The 15,450-nt window shown below is 40.4% G+C and overlaps 1 protein-coding gene and 1 long non-coding RNA gene across 6 annotated transcripts in view; both read right to left on the bottom strand.

The window, feature by feature from the left end:
* Positions 1-15,450, bottom strand: part of actn1 (actinin, alpha 1) — a 59,527-nt gene that overhangs the window by 9,440 nt on the left and 34,637 nt on the right. For 3 of the 5 annotated variants that reach the window (XM_032548027.1, XM_032548029.1, XM_032548030.1), the window contains exons 4-10: positions 12,936-13,022; positions 12,298-12,385; positions 9,015-9,093; positions 8,784-8,865; positions 7,597-7,682; positions 2,280-2,372; positions 524-754 (exon numbers count right to left, since the gene is read on the bottom strand). In XM_032548027.1, the coding sequence (XP_032403918.1) occupies positions 524-754; positions 2,280-2,372; positions 7,597-7,682; positions 8,784-8,865; positions 9,015-9,093; positions 12,298-12,385; positions 12,936-13,022 (746 nt within the window). Of the gene's footprint in view, positions 1-523; positions 755-2,279; positions 2,373-6,568; positions 6,655-7,596; positions 7,683-8,783; positions 8,866-9,014; positions 9,094-12,297; positions 12,386-12,935; positions 13,023-15,450 lie in introns of all 5 variants that reach the window. The other 2 variants (XM_032548028.1, XM_032548032.1) reach the window with 1 other exon arrangement.
* Positions 2,476-6,562, bottom strand: LOC116709496 (uncharacterized). Its single transcript, XR_004336880.1, has 2 exons — positions 3,053-6,562; positions 2,476-2,907 (listed from the first exon to the last, which is right to left on the bottom strand). It is a non-coding gene; the product is annotated as an uncharacterized LOC116709496 (long non-coding RNA).

Below are 15,450 nucleotides of genomic sequence, written 5' to 3'. Positions count from 1 at the left end.
TAGATTGGAGTTGTTCAAGAAAATAGTAGTCGTTTATCAAACAAAAATAATATCCATCTAACATCAAATTTTGACAAATACTTTAGTAGTGTGAAGAAAATGCATGCAGATTCACTCATCTTGGATCCAAATTATCTTTTGATTGGATCAGAATCATCTTCTGCTGCCTTCAAAGTTGTTATTCCGGGTTTCAGCCTAGAAAGGGTGTTACTTTTTTTTGTACTCGTTTGTAACCTGAACTATTTTAATTTCACATTGCAGCCGTTCATCCATTAACATCAGAGGCATCAGGAAATCATTCAGTGACTAGGATTGATCGGTCATGACTGGTGATCATCAAATATCAGATTTTCGCCCCCAACCAGTGAACACATCATATCCAGGAGCAAATATGAACAGCAGAGGTTATTACTAAGCAAAGGAGACTTAAAAAGCACATGAAACGAGGCTCAAGGTCTGAGAAGGTTTGTACAGAATATGATTCTAGTTGAATTGCAGTCTTTCAGAAACCATAGCGACATACCGAGACCATCTTTCCCTCGGAGGGCATGAAGGCGGGCCTGTTGCTGAGCCTCAGTTTGGTCTGAAGGGTGTTGAAGTTGATCTCCAGCTGGCACTTCTCCTGCACTTTGGGCGGCTTGTGGAGACGACGGTAATCCCTGAAGTCCTCCAGCTTCTGCTGCATGGCCTGCATGGTGTTCTCAGGCAGTCTGTTTTCCAGCCAGGGGATGGTGCGACGGATCCACTCCAACAGCTGAGGGGTTGTGTGTGTGTGTGTGTGCATTAAGGGGTAGAGATAATACAACAGAGACGGAGGAGAAAAGCAAGTTGATGGAAGACAGGATGAAAGGAGAGTCGCGCAATTGGAAAAGACGGGGAGAATTGGTGGAGGTCATCAGAGAGTCATGGAAGAAAAGTGTGTGTGATTTATTTAGTCGATGGAAAAAGGAGGAGAAAAAGTAGAAATCATCAGTTAGCATAACATGTTTGGTCCAAATTCTTGCAATTTAATGTATTTGCAGTGCAATTTCTTCTTCAGTTTTTGCATGTTTCAACACTGAGCCAACATTTTTAAAGCTTTATGAACAAAATCTGTAACGTAATGTTTAAAATCACCAACACTAAAAACAAGCCCTTTTTTTATCCTACAGCATTATTAAACCTTGTTTTAAAGGTTTAATAATGCTTTAGAAGATGATGCCTTCTAAGCATTTGCAAGATTGGGGGAAAAAAAGAAGTTAACTCACTTTATGATTCATAAAACAATAAATGGGAAAAAACAATCAGTGGCTTGTTTTTAAAGTGTTTGACATTCATCTACTCAGTAAATACAAAGCAACAGCTTGAAGTATTTGTATTTATTTTTTGCATTTTTTTTGTATTTTACCTTGATTCAAGCTACATTCCATTTTTGTATTTATTTTTTTTGTATACTTTGTATTTGTATTTGCTTAAAATTACAGGCAAGGAGCAAATTAAAGTTTCTCCAAACACATATGCACATGCTGCTGTGCTATTTTAAAAAAATATAAATATAATAAATGCGAGTTTTTTTCATGGAATAATTGTAATGAATTCCCACAGGGGAATGAGAAAAAAACAAAATACCAGTGAAATATGTTTAGATCTAATCTTGTCGTTAGTTTTCCACAAATGACATCATTATCCCAATTGAAGAAAATGTTACCCTCCTCTCTTTTGTTTTGTTTTCCCCTTATTTGAAATCTTTAAAATAGAAATATAATTGTGGCTCTTTAAAAATGTCCTTTGGCAGATATTCATCATAAATATCCAAGTTGTTTTGAGACTCTAAACTGGTTTACATCGGAGGACTGAGGGCATAGATGGCTGTTGCAGACCCCGATAAAATACAGTGGAGTTTGTAAAAATTCAAAGTGTGTGAATATTTCTGAAAGCCACTGTGTTTATAAGAATTTTGGTGTAGTGAGTTGGTAATTGTAGACGTGTAAGCTTGTTCCTTGGCAACTAGTTCTAGTTTAAGCCTGCATAAACAGCAGACAGTCCACAGACTGCAACACGTAAAACAGTTTTTAAAAAGGCTGCAGTATGATTTGATAACAATCACAAGTGTTGCACAATGCACAGAACTCAATACAAGTCCTATTTTGTCTGGCTTGTTTAGCATGATCCGCCTTCTCTGCACCTGAACGCAGCACGAACATCCCCCGAGGGTGGAGAGGGCGGGGATGCAGCTCAGAGAGCGGGAAATGAAATAGATGAGGAGGCAAAACGGAGGGAAAGAAGCGGGGAATGCTCACATCACTGGCCAGCTTCTCATAGTCCTCCATCAGCTGTTCGTTCTCCTGGTTCACCGCCAGCACCTTGCAGATCCGGTTGGCCGCCGTCTCCGCCTAAACCACCAGGGCGAAGCAAGAAACAACGTGAGTTCAGCCGTCTACGACACCCACGCACGTCTATCCGAAGAAGGCTCTGCGAAGTTAAAGTGTTGTTGTTTGTTTTCTTTTGACGTTTGGCTGCGATAAATTAATCCGAACCGCCCACAGAGAATTACCAGGGGAATCGCTTCGGGGAAATCGAGCGATTAATCAGCAAGCGCTCCGAAATTGATGGAATCAGGACGACTCTCGGTTTGTGTTATATTAAAACTAAAAAAATAAATAAACAGAGAAAAAAAGTGTAATCTAGAGCATTGCCTTTCAAAGAGGGGCCTCAGAAAACGACTAGTAAATTATATATAAAAATAAAAACTTTTTTTGCTTATCAGAATTTTTTTTGATATATATATACATTTTTTTTAATCAAATTTTGTTTTTCAATCATTATTGTAAAATATAAGTTACAGTAATCCATTCAAATGTTATTTGCCATCTTCATTTTTTCTGATTGGCTGATTGCTGAACGTGTCCAGCTGCTTTACTCCTCTCGCTAGCTTAGCAAAGCTAGTTAAAACCCTCGCTAGCTTAGCAAAGCTAATTAAAACGCTCGCTAGCTTAGCAAAGCTAGTTAAAACCCTCGCTAGCTTAGCAAAGCTAATTAAAACGCTCGCTAGCTTAGCAAAGCTAGTTAAAACCCTCGCTAGCTTAGCAAAGCTAATTAAAAATCATAACGTACGAGGCAGGATTCATGTTACACGAATGTGTAACGAACGTTTTACAAACGTTAAAGAACGTTTTGTAAAACGTTCTTTAACGTTTGTAAAACGTTCTTTAACGTTGTAAAACGTTGTTCTTTAAAACGTTAAAGAACAACGTTTTACAACGTTAAAGAACTGTAGCATGGAAACGTTAGCCATGAACACATGTCGATATCTGCACCACTAACATGTTACATCCTTACTACTGAGATACAATACAGAGAGATTTTTTTTAAATCTATAAAATAGTAAAAATATAAATAAAGAATGAGGAGAATGGAAGAAGACCATTTATTTACAAGCTGTTTGAATGTATGAAACGATATTTGCTTAATATAAGGGATTGCTGTAAAAATCAATAACTCAATGTAATACCAGCTGGCATTATATGAGCTGTATATTTAGGAAGGAATGAAAGTGGACTGGATCTAGAATGTGAATATGTTTAGACTGCACTGGAACGATCTGGATTTATTTGAACTGAATATGGATTATATATAACACGTAAGTTGCTCTAAATTGGACCTCTATATGTTGTAAAGCCCCGTAAAATGGTATTTGTTCAAATTTAGAACTAAAAAAAATAAACCAATTTGCTTTTTGTGTGTGTGAAATGTATGCATTGAAAAAAAAAGTAAAAGGCAGCAATTACAGCAGCATGCAAAGTGTAAAAAATAAAGCTGATTTGGTTGAGAAAAGAAAGACAAAAAAAGTTTGTAACTGGGATTTTAGAGGCTTGTGCCTTAAAATTAAAGGAAATTAAGAGAGATTAAAAGCTATCGCAGACATGTCCTTACATAAAGTGCAGATAAAAACCGAAGTCTCAAAACTCGTAACCTCTTTCACGGCTCGGAGGCTCGCATCCCACATGGAGGGCTGCCTCCAGCTTTCCTTTGTCCAAACATCACAAGGAAAACTTGGCTCGGTCCGAGATTCCCTCTAAGAGGAGCGGCCTTAAAAGGAGAGCCAGGATGTGCAGGTTGTGCTTCTGTGAGCAAATGTTTGCACGACTGGGCCGCTTAGCCGAGAGCCCCGACCTCCTTCATGCTGCTTGCTGTTCTGGCGGAGAGCAAGAACTGCTGATTAGAGCTAAAACTGAAACCTTTCATTCAGGAAGCCGCTGTGGACAAAGTGTTGTGTGAAGGCTGACTGAACGTAGCAATACATTTCACATTTGGTAATAAATCTACCTACATGAAGATGTAAAGCTTCTGTTTCATGGCTGCGGTGTAAAGCTTCGTGAAAACAAAAAAAGTATTTTTTGGTCTAGTTTCTAGTGAAAATATGTTCGTTCACTTGAGCTAAGACAAAAATAACTTACAAACAACTTTTCAGCAAGATACGGGGGCTTGTTAATTCCTTAACATTGATGAAAATGTGCTGGTTCCAATGGCACTTCTAATAAGACATTTTCCAATGTTATTAGTTTAGCTTTGTCTCATTTCAAGTATTGTCACTAGAAGCTAAATTAAAAATACTTGGTAAGAATGTGTGTGTGTGTTTTTTTTTTTTTTTTTGGAGTGTAAAATCCAATTAAACTTAAAATACAAAGAGTTTCAGCAAGTTTCGTCTGTTACTACAACAGGCCTTAATAGCAAACAGGCTTGTTTGCAGCTTAACGTAATAAAAAGCCTGGTGATAATTTCCATGTACAAACCAGTGCAGTGATGTGAGGTTCATAGTGTTTATGGGGAGATTTCTGCCCACAGGCTGCAATCTGAGGTACTAGACAGGAGGAGGAAGGAAAAAAAAAAAAAAGCTCCTCGTTTTTATGTGAAAACTAACAGACGGCGGACGGGTTCAGGCTTGTCAGGAGAGTCTGTCGCCCTAGGAGACGATCCCAGGAAGATTTTAAGGACAGCGGATTTAACAGGATGTCCTGAGTTATTGTTCACGACAGAGATCCAGCCCAATCTTTGTCATGATGTTTTACACTTAAATCTTTTGTCAGACGCTGCCGCTGAATGTTGCATTGATTTACTGTCAGTTTACAGAGTATACCCTCATTGGGCTTAAATGACCTAAGTGATTATTTTTGTCAAAAAGCCTTTTAGCAAGTTGTAAAGATGCCGTCCTGGCATAGTTCTGGCTGAATGTTTAGCTGTTCTTACCAGAAATGTTGGAGCTTTTTAAAAAGTTTGTTTTCCTGGCTTTTAATAATAGTTTTTTAAGGGAATGGAGTTGAGTTTGATGTTACCCTGATTTATCCGTGCCATAACAAGTTTCAAAGTGGGATCACCAAAGAGAAAGCAAATTTTAACCAAATGACCCAAAACAGACGCAGATTCTCTAAAGCCACGGTTCTGCACCTTTATTTAAGAAGCGGTTTCAGGGCCCGGTTTGGTATTTCAGACCCAGTTTAATTACCACAGGGTCCAGCGGAACCAGTAACAGCTCCACTTTGGTTTTTGAATTGCAGTGCACTGATTGCAGGTTCCTGGTCAAACACATACCTTTCGATTTTGGCCGATACACTTTTTTTTTTTTTTGTCTGGAATTTAGTGAAAGTTTTTTTAAGTTGAGAACAGTGATGTGACTATTTTTAGCCAATCATGTACAGACGTGATCTGGTGTGGAAACTTGTCATTCTGCCCTCTCTAACAGCGGAGATAAAAGGACGGTGGTGGATTTTCAGACCTTTGCAGAGGCAGATTAGATCAGTTTCCAATTCAAGTATCAGATTATCGCCGATCTCCCAAAATGAAGGAAACCAGAGTCCATTTATCAGCCGGTCGATTTTTATCTGTGCGTCCCCATTTCTGAAGGCATTCAATTTGCGATTCACTACTGATGGGTAAATTGTTAGAATCAAGGTGTAATTTGGCAACATAAAGATGAAGCAAAACATTTTAATAGGAAACAATGTCAAAAAACACCACCATATTTGTTGAGTACTATTAGACTTTTTTCTTTTAAACATGGAAGAAAGTAGAATAAGCAACAAATTCTGGGAAATAAAGCATTATTCCGTAACTACTAAAATTTTTTTTTCCATATTCATGCAAAACATTTAATTATTTTCCAGATTTCAAGACTGTGTAGGAGCTCTGCAATAATTTGACCCGGTCTGATTTAGAGATAATTCACAGTAAATTCTAATTAGTTCGCAAGTTCAAATTTATTTTGCTTTGTTTTTGTTTTTTTAAGTTACTTGTTGAGTTATCATGCTATCCCAGAATAAAGAAAAACTCAATCCATCATGAAAAACTAACAATAATACAACAGTGACTGTATTTAAACTTTAACAACTTCAGCAGAATAGACAAAAAAAAAAGCAAAAACAATCTGCTCAGAATTTCGCTTTCCTTACGCAGTGCTTTCACCATTTCAACACTCAGGGTGAACTACTGTTAGTGCTAAAACAGTGCTACACAAACAGACGCTGTCATTTTCCTACTAACTCGCTGGACACGTTTTTCTTGGACTTGTTGGCTCTTTTGGCTCAATTCTCACCTTCTGCTTGCCTGAGAACGCGTGGTAGTAACACGACACATAAGTCATGACGGCCTTCTCATCTGGCCTCAAGGTGCTAATGATGTCTGTCCGAGGAACAGAGGAAAAGGGAGAGAGGACAGAGGAGAAAAATGCAGAGTAAAAGTGTGCAGAGAACAAAAAGGGGCCAGCAGGGGGCGCAATCATGAGTCACATGGGTCCTCCAGTCAACTCGAGGTTTCCAGTGGGGAGCACAATGAAAATAAAACAAACAAACAAACAAAAAAAACAATGATGGTAGCGTTTTTATTTGTGTTTAAAGTCAAACTCTGATCTGTGACGCCTTCAGCTGTCCAGCTGCAGTCTGACGTCTCTCAGTTTGGTTATAAACACTGAATTGTTTTAGTCGACTTGCTTAAAAGAGTTGCTGAGATTACAGCAGCTGTCAGAGAAAAGTGTCATTCATTACCCAGCCAGTCTTTCTCTTAGAAAAGGAGGAAGACTGACAGAAACGCTGAAACCAGACGGGCCACGGCCATTAAAGCCTGCTAAAGCATCACTGTTTTGACTTTTAAATGCCAGTTTTTGTTTCACTCACTACCTCCTCCACTCTCTAGTCGAGCCGTCGCTCTGAAGGTTAAACAGAGCTGTCTGTTTAAACGGGTACATTTCCCCTCCTGCGGCGGCGAGAGACGTCAGGCGAATTTGTGTCAACCGCGCGGTCAGTTATTGCAGACGATCGCCGTCATGCAGATCAGAGGCGCTCCGCTCGGCGCTCCGTTTTAGCGAGAGGAAGCTCGAAACGACTGGCGAAACAACAAGGTAGACTGGAGGCCCGCCTGCGCTCATCGCCTCTGACAACACAAGACGTAGTCCCATCATGCATTTTGTGGTGGCGTGAACCATGCGGAAAGTAAAGGAGCGCTGTGCACTGCAGAGAAAAGAGTACTGTTAAGAGACACCTGCACACACACACACACACACACACACGCAGACAGGTAGGGGGGAAAAAAAGGGGAGGACAGGGTAGGACTCTGCATCCAGGATACCTTTTGGGCGCCCGAGAAGGCGTGGTAGAAGCTAGAGACGTAGGTCATGATGGCCTTCTCATCCGGACGGGCAGTGCCTACAATGTCTGTGGGGAAGAGAGGAGGTCAGGAGGGCGGATGTGGGGTGGAGGGGGCATGAGGGAGTCAAATGAAGGAACTAGAAGTGGAGCTCATCATGTTAATTGTAGAGCAAAACAGACCAGAGGCGAGGGTTTGAATCCTGATTCTGTCCTTCGCACAAGAGGAAACCGTATTTGGAGATGCAGCGTTGACGTCAGTGAGGCTTCGTTTATTTGTACGAAAGACAAGCGCCTGTTTACATTCCGCAGAAAATATCCTCACTGTGTGCACAGCTGTGACACGAAACCCCAAAACATGCTCCTTCAGACGGCAGAGGAAGGCCGGCTTCATGTAAAAGATATTATACCACGAAAACCACAAGGGTCGGCGTATTTTATTGGGATTTCATGTGACAAGCTAACACATATGGTGTACAACTGTAAAGGGAAATGAAAAGGACACATGGATTTCTTTTTTCTTTTAAAGAGATCTGAAAAGTGTGGCTTGCATTTGTATTCTACAACTGAGTATTAGGGCCATGCTAAGAAAATGAAATTATAAGCATAAAGTCGAATATTACGAGAATAGACATAAAACACACAGCCAGAGCTACAATGGATTTGTTTAGATCAAAGCCTGTTTATGTGTCAGAATGGTCCATTCAAAGCCCAGATCCAAATCTAATCAGGTATCTGTGGTGAAATCCCAATAAAATATGTTGCGGCTTGTGGCGATCCAAAATGTGGGAAAGTCTGCAGACATGACAGACGAAGACATTCCAGCTGCCAGCTTCATTCACTCTGGTTTTTGTTCAGTCGTTGTTGAGAGTGAACAATACTTTTAAATGCAACCAAGTCAGAGCCAGCTGGCGTGACTCGGTACTAAACTTTTAAAGAAGGTTGGCTCGTTTTGCACACCTCTGCAGAGCATGGCTGCCAGATGTCAGAGTGCAAAGTATATATATAAAAAAAAAAGAATATTTGATTTGTGGTGACCTCTTTGTCCCCTCTGTGAACTTTGATCTGGCTAAACGGCTCTTCAGAAGGAGCATGTTTTGGTTTTCTAGTGTGCGAAATTGTCTGGTTTCCATTTCATTCTTTCACAATTTGAGTTTCACGCCAGCTCACCTTCTGCATCCAACATTTTGGGGATGTCCAGGTACTTCTCTGCCACGTCAAAGGCCGTGTTCAGGTTGGTCATGGGGTCATCCTGTCAAAAGCAGACCATAGTGACCGTTAAACTCAGCTTCTAGGCAAAAGGGGGAAAAAAAACCTGCTACAAGATTTTCCACTTTTTAGATCAGCAGGCCTTTTCTGAGTTATTAGTGTAGCTTTAGGGGAGTAAGTAAACTCACTCACCTTGCGCAGTTTCCCGTAGTCTATGAGTTCTGGACGGTGTCGATGAATGAGTGCACAGAAGCCCAAGCCGTCCTTCCAGCTGAAAAAAGCAGAGTGGAGAAACTTTGGTGAGGAGGAAAGTGAGAAAAACATTTTTAAAAAGTCAGAAATTGCTGCCAATAACTTCACGTTCTCTTTGTACTGGTGATAAACTTGGCTCTGTCCATGTGTGTTTAACCCCGTCTGTCCCCTAGACAACATGACTGAAGGAGATCTTACCGCTGAGCATCCAGTTTGACTCCGAAGTTGAATATTTTTCTCATCAGAGAATATATCATACCTAATTATGTTAACGGGTTATGCTAACAACACTGTTCGGTGTAAAAGCTGATACTTAATTAGACATTTTCAGTATCAAAGTGTTTAAAATGAAACTCAGAGATTAGCTTTGTCAAAGTTTAGTATCTGGACAAATTCTAGAGCACTAATTTACTTTTGCTTCTTTTCTTCAAAACTAAAAAGTTCAACATCTGTGTTTAAGTCTTGGTTATCGACTGTTACAATTTTTAAGGAGAAGTTTATATTCATGCTCTTATTTCAACATTTAAGGATGAGCTTAGGGCTTTAGCAGTAGCTCCTGCTAAATACTATGCTGGCATAGTATAGTATGCATTGGTGGAACTAATGTTTATAATTAGTGCTTTAGAGTTAGCGCAACAAACGTTTTAGCAAGCGGTGCTCACCACTGCATGTTAGATTTGGAAATGTTGGCAACCTTTTAAAATAATCTTTGTTTCCAAAATGTACAATTCTTCTCCCCGCGTCACTCGCGCACATCTGATTAGCTTGTTAGCTTCCACCATTTCTCCCAATCATACGACATATTTCTACTACAGCTAAGGAAACTAAAAGATCAATTTACAGACAGTCAGTTTAAAATATCCATATTAAAACTGAATCAAGCAGAAAACTCAGACATCTAACAGGACCCCGTTTGCCTTGATGACATATTTTTAGCTCGGCTCTTTTTGGTTCATTGATTAGCATCCTTGCTTCTGAAGCCAGTCGGTTTAGAAACTGCGTCATCTCAATGTGGAGTTGTGAAAAATCGATGCTTTGTGCTTCCAAGGCAACAAAGACGGGTTATTTACATCTATCGCCTGCCATAAAAAGTTTCCATGCTGCATGGGGAAATCTCTCACAAGGCTACTTAACGCTTTTTATGTCTGAAGTCCTCCAGTAAAAAAAAGCTCTGATCTCCTCTGCCTCTCATCTCCTGACTGAGATGTAAAGCTACCATCTGTCCCTGAAAGGCCACATCAAAGTCAATCCATTTTTTCCTCCCAGCGCTCCGTTTATACCTTCGCTTGAGATGACCTCAGCTCCACCTTTTCGTCTCGCCTCAGCTTTCATCCACATCTGAGTGTGGCAGTGGTCGTCTTTCAATAATTCAACACGGAGCCATTGGGAGTGTTCTGTGAAGCGGACACCGGTCGAACAGGTCCCACCTTCAGATTTGGCTGCTGTTACTAAAATAAATGTTTAACATTTCTGGGATGCGCAAATTATTTCTTCCTGCACTCTTTATTTATTTATTTATTTATCGGCCGGCCTTGTTTAAAGGAACAGGCCTGGTCTTCATTCTTGTTTTCAGTTCTGCTCTGATTAACGGCACGCAGCAAAATAATTTCCTTTGAAATCTTGACAGAAACCAAAAATACTTGAAATTCATATACTTGCGAGGGCCCACAGCATCATGCTGTGGGCTTGCTGTTCTTCAGCAAAGAAGGGGAGGCAGGTCAGAGGTCATGGGAAGACAGATGGAACTAAATACAGAGCAATACTGGAAGAAAACATGTTAGAGGCGGTAAAGACTTGAGACTGGGGCAGAGATTCACCTTCCAACACGACGACTACCCTAAACATACACCCACAGCGACAACAGCAGGGTTTATATCAAGACGCAAGTCAGATTGACCCAGTCAAAGTCTCGACATCATAATTCTAATTGTGAATCTGTGGGTACAATTTCTTTCTAAATGTGCGAACCTTATAGAGACCTACCCCAAAGGACTCAGATGTAAAGGCAAAGAAACGTGGTTCGACAGAGTAAAGTATCGACTCAGGGAGGCTGAATTCAAACACAGGTTGCATCTGGAAATTTCACGCATGTGCACAACGCTGGAGGGCAAAAAGACGATTCTTTTCCATGCCATCATAGCCACGCTGCAGCGGTAGGACAGTACTGTTAACAAAATGAGATCTGGATATTATTTAATCCAGTGCAGAGCAACACAGCAAAGAAAACTAACGCTGGATAAACTCCAAAGAACAACTCAAAACCACCGGTACTCTGCGTAGCTACACTACACACAGACTCGTTGTCATAGCAACTGACTTACAACAACGTGCTACTAATGTGTCAGGATTCAACACCAAAAAGAGTCATGCAAACATTTCTCACATAAAGAACAGGACATTCAGGTTCTTGTTCTAGATTGGTTGCTGCTGTGCTAATCAACTAGCACAGCAGTGGAGGATTAGCTAATTTAAACACCTGCCATGATGCTCTGTAAGACTCGGCATGTAGGTCGCTTTTTTTTTCGTAACTGAACTGAAATGCAGAATTCCACAGCACAGCTACATGTTGAGATTGTCAAAGTCAAGCTAGCATAACTCACCTACGTTCTGCTTCCTCACTATTTTTTTAATTAAGAGTTTTTTCCTGACCTTTTTATCTACTTGTTATAGTAGCAAAGCACTGCGTCGCCTTGTCTTTTATATATTATGTGTATATTTAAGATCTAGCTTGCTATGTTGACAACTTGACAGCTAAAATTAATGGTTAATGATTAATTAATGGTAGGTTTTTTGAGGGATCTTGCACACGTGACGTCACGCTGCAAAGTGTCTAAACTCAACACGTGTATGTGAACTTGTGGTTTTAATGTTTTTAAAAGGGTCAGAGGGGATTGAATATTTTTTTCCATACACTGCAGATAAACACCAGAAAGGCTGAAGTGCAGCTGTAGAGTCTCAAAGTCCACTGATGTTATTTTAGGTCAAAATATGAAAAGATTTTACAGTTAGGTTGATTTCTTTCAACATTATTTTAAAATAACTGGAAACAGTGAAGAGATTATACAACTGGAAGTACCAGCCCACAGTCTACCTTCCAGTAAGTCTGCACAGATAAAGTCAAAAATGTACGCCCCTGCTGACTCTGTTTCTACTTTCCTGTGCCTCAATCTCTGCAGGTGAGTTATTGCCTCTTCTGTGACTCGTTACGTTCCTCCAACTTTACCTGATGTGAAAGTTCTGGATGTTGACGTTCTTGTAGGGCGCAGTTTTCCTCTGGCACCACAGCAGGAGGCCCTCTTTGGCCGACGTCTCTGTGGTTGGGAAGAAGGGATCATTGTGAAGTCGGACAGACCTGCAGCCGACCGACTCGGCTAATCCCCGTTTAGTGCTGGATTAAGTGGAGATACAGAGAATAGGAAGCATCTGCAATGGCTCAGATGTTTTGTGCTTTTTCTGTTACCGTCGGTTACAAAGCTGGGTTTTGTACTGCGCCGTTTCCACACTGTGAAATTAACCGCTCAAAAGAATCTCCGACTATACAAATTAAGGCTGACCAAATGGGACATTTACTCTACGACTTTCACTGTAAGTTATTAAAGTAACTCACCTACTACAGTATAATTTACAAAAGGCCTAGAGACCGAGGCAGTGAGTCATTTTCAATAAACGACAAGCAAAATGAGCAACAATGAAAAATGTCCCCCAAACACAACAAAGAGACACAAATGCCTGTTCATGAAATAAACCGTCACAGTGATGGCTAACCGCTGCCGAGGCTTTTAAACATGTCAGGGCAAGAAATATTCTCAGACACCACAGGCATCACTAGCGTTTTTCAAAAATTAAAAACACACACACTACCTTCCACAGAAATGTCCTGGATGGCGAAGCGAAGGATAATGGTCCAGATCATTCCCAGGGTCATCTTAGCGTTACCGTCTACAATTTCTGAAACACAAAGGAAGCCGCGACAGTTTAGGATCTGCACCTTTATTAATATTATAGATTGCTGATTTGTTGAGATTGTTTCAATCTTTGGGTAAAAAACAATCCTTTGCAGTTGAAAAGGAAAAAAACTAAAGGTAAACATCTATTCCATCTGTGAATTTTAAATGTATAAGCTTTTAAATATTTTAGTTTAGTTGTTTTTTTTTAAAGGCGCAGTATTATGTGTCTTCTAGGCACACAGTGCCACTTTACAACACAGTCAATTAACTGTGTTAATTATGACTTAAAAGAAATCTGACTGCAATTTACCGCCTTAAAAGTGGGGCTCTGTCTCTTTAAGAAACCCCTCCTCTCTTCAGAAAGTCATCACAACATGGCTCCTCTATGAACCCTTCAACGTGTCTACCAGCGTTGCGTTGAGAAGTTTCTCCTATAAGGAGCTCAGTAGATGCGCAGTTCCACCAGGTGTTTGCTAATTGCTGCTGGCTAGTCTGAAGGAGCGGAGAAAGAGGGAGGGCTGCTCTGTAAAACGGGAGCTCAGAAACTGCAGCTCTGAGGAGGAGCTACGTCTCAAAGGCAGAGCTAAGTCCACCCAGGCATTTTGCACATCTGAGTGGTTGCCATGGAGATTAAAGGACTTCTTGTACATGAATGGAAGAATCAAAGCAACGCTCCAGGTATGTTTTTGATGAGGGAATAACATTATAACATGATGTAAAGCTCAAACAGTTACATAATACTGCCCCTTTAAAACATTTAAAGACACAGTGCATGTTTAGCTCCAGGTCACAAATGGGTAATTAACTACCTGAATGTCCTGCAAAGAAAGAGGAAAACTTATTAAACTGAACACTGAAATCTACTTAGATTTATTTAGAAGAAGGTAAAATAAACTGACATTTCAATAGAGCAAATTAGTCTAGCTAACCAATATCACCAATATGGTCACCCTAATGTTTTTAGCCGCTTAAATTTGCTCAGTCAGGTGACTGCAGACAGAAATCCAGTTTCACCAGAGGAAACACGCGAAGCTTGGCCTGAGCGCAGAGCTGATGAGATGAACCGCAGCTGGCTGTGAAGGACCGGCCCTCAGTCCAGCCACCTCTGTGCCGTCCATAATGAAAATCCCCTTTTACCAGGTCACCCTCTTTCGCCGGCCTCCAGATAATCGTTTGTTTGTCCCGCTAATCCAATCAGGCTCGGAGCGCGGCGGCTCAGCCGTGACGGATGAGCTGACTGCGAGATGCCAGTCAGATGTCTGGAGACGTAACGCGCCGTGAAAGGCGGCTCGCGCCGAATTAGCAGGCAGGAAAAGTGAAGCGCGCCGCTTCCCGGTGACACATGCAGATCATGTTCAGATTAACTCAAACGAACATGAGTGACGAGCAGAAATCCACCTAACGGGATTTGAAACTATACCCCTCCTCTGTCTCCGTTTCATCCCCCCCTGGTCAGTTTGGTGGACCTGCCAGTCATCTGGTCTCATCCCAGCGCTAAGGCCACAGCGAGAGGGAATGACCAGGAAGATAATCTGTCTGCAATGCTTGTCTGGTTTTGTTGCACTGTAACAACCCACCTCTAGTGAACTTTTACCAAGTTATGCTACTAATAATAATTAAAAACCTCCAAGCATCAATCGGTTACTGTGACTGAGTGTAAATGACAATTAACCTCATTTACAGTGTAATTATAAAGTATATGCCCCCTTACAGATAAATTATGCTTTAATGTTACAGATCACAAACACATTTTGAAAGGCATAAAAAAAAAACAACCCTGGGTCATCAAAAAAGAAGAAATTTTAAAATGACATTTTTTCCATCCTCTTGGATGTGCTACCGATTTTATTTCTTTTACAAATATATCATAATTAAGTGATTAAGTTGGTCATAAATGGGCATTTTGTTTAAATAGTTGGTCATAAATTAGCATTTTTAACCAATAAAAAAAATGTACAGAAAAAACCTTGTAATGTAAAAGTGAAAATTGGTTTCTACAGAATAATGACAATAAAAATAAAATAAAATTTGGGCTGCCTGCGATTAATGGATTAATGATGGTCAACATTAAGGTGACCAATCACCTTAATGTTTGTTCAGTGATTGGTTTACTCTGACCAATCACCTTACTGTTTTGTACGTTTCATTCTTTTCTGACCAATCACTGCAACTCGGCTGAATTTCGACCAATCCCTTCAGCCCCTTCTATTTTAACTTCCTGTTTTACGACGTCTCTTGAAGCCAGACCTTTTTCTTTTCTTCTTTTTTTTCCTCCTTTATATTTTTTTTTTTCAAAACTCATTTTAAGAAATTCTGCAGTATTTGTTTATGCTGATAGAGTTCATGTTGGTGTTACACTTTGCCCTGCTCAGGGCATGGCTTTATTCGTATTAAGGGTGCCATTTGAAGAAAGTACATGAAGATGTACT

This window comes from Xiphophorus hellerii, chromosome 19 (genome assembly GCF_003331165.1).
Source record: "Xiphophorus hellerii strain 12219 chromosome 19, Xiphophorus_hellerii-4.1, whole genome shotgun sequence".
Classification (NCBI taxonomy): domain Eukaryota; kingdom Metazoa; phylum Chordata; class Actinopteri; order Cyprinodontiformes; family Poeciliidae; genus Xiphophorus; species Xiphophorus hellerii.
Note: the sequence above shows the minus strand (reverse complement) of the source record. Positions and strands in the feature narration are given on the sequence as shown.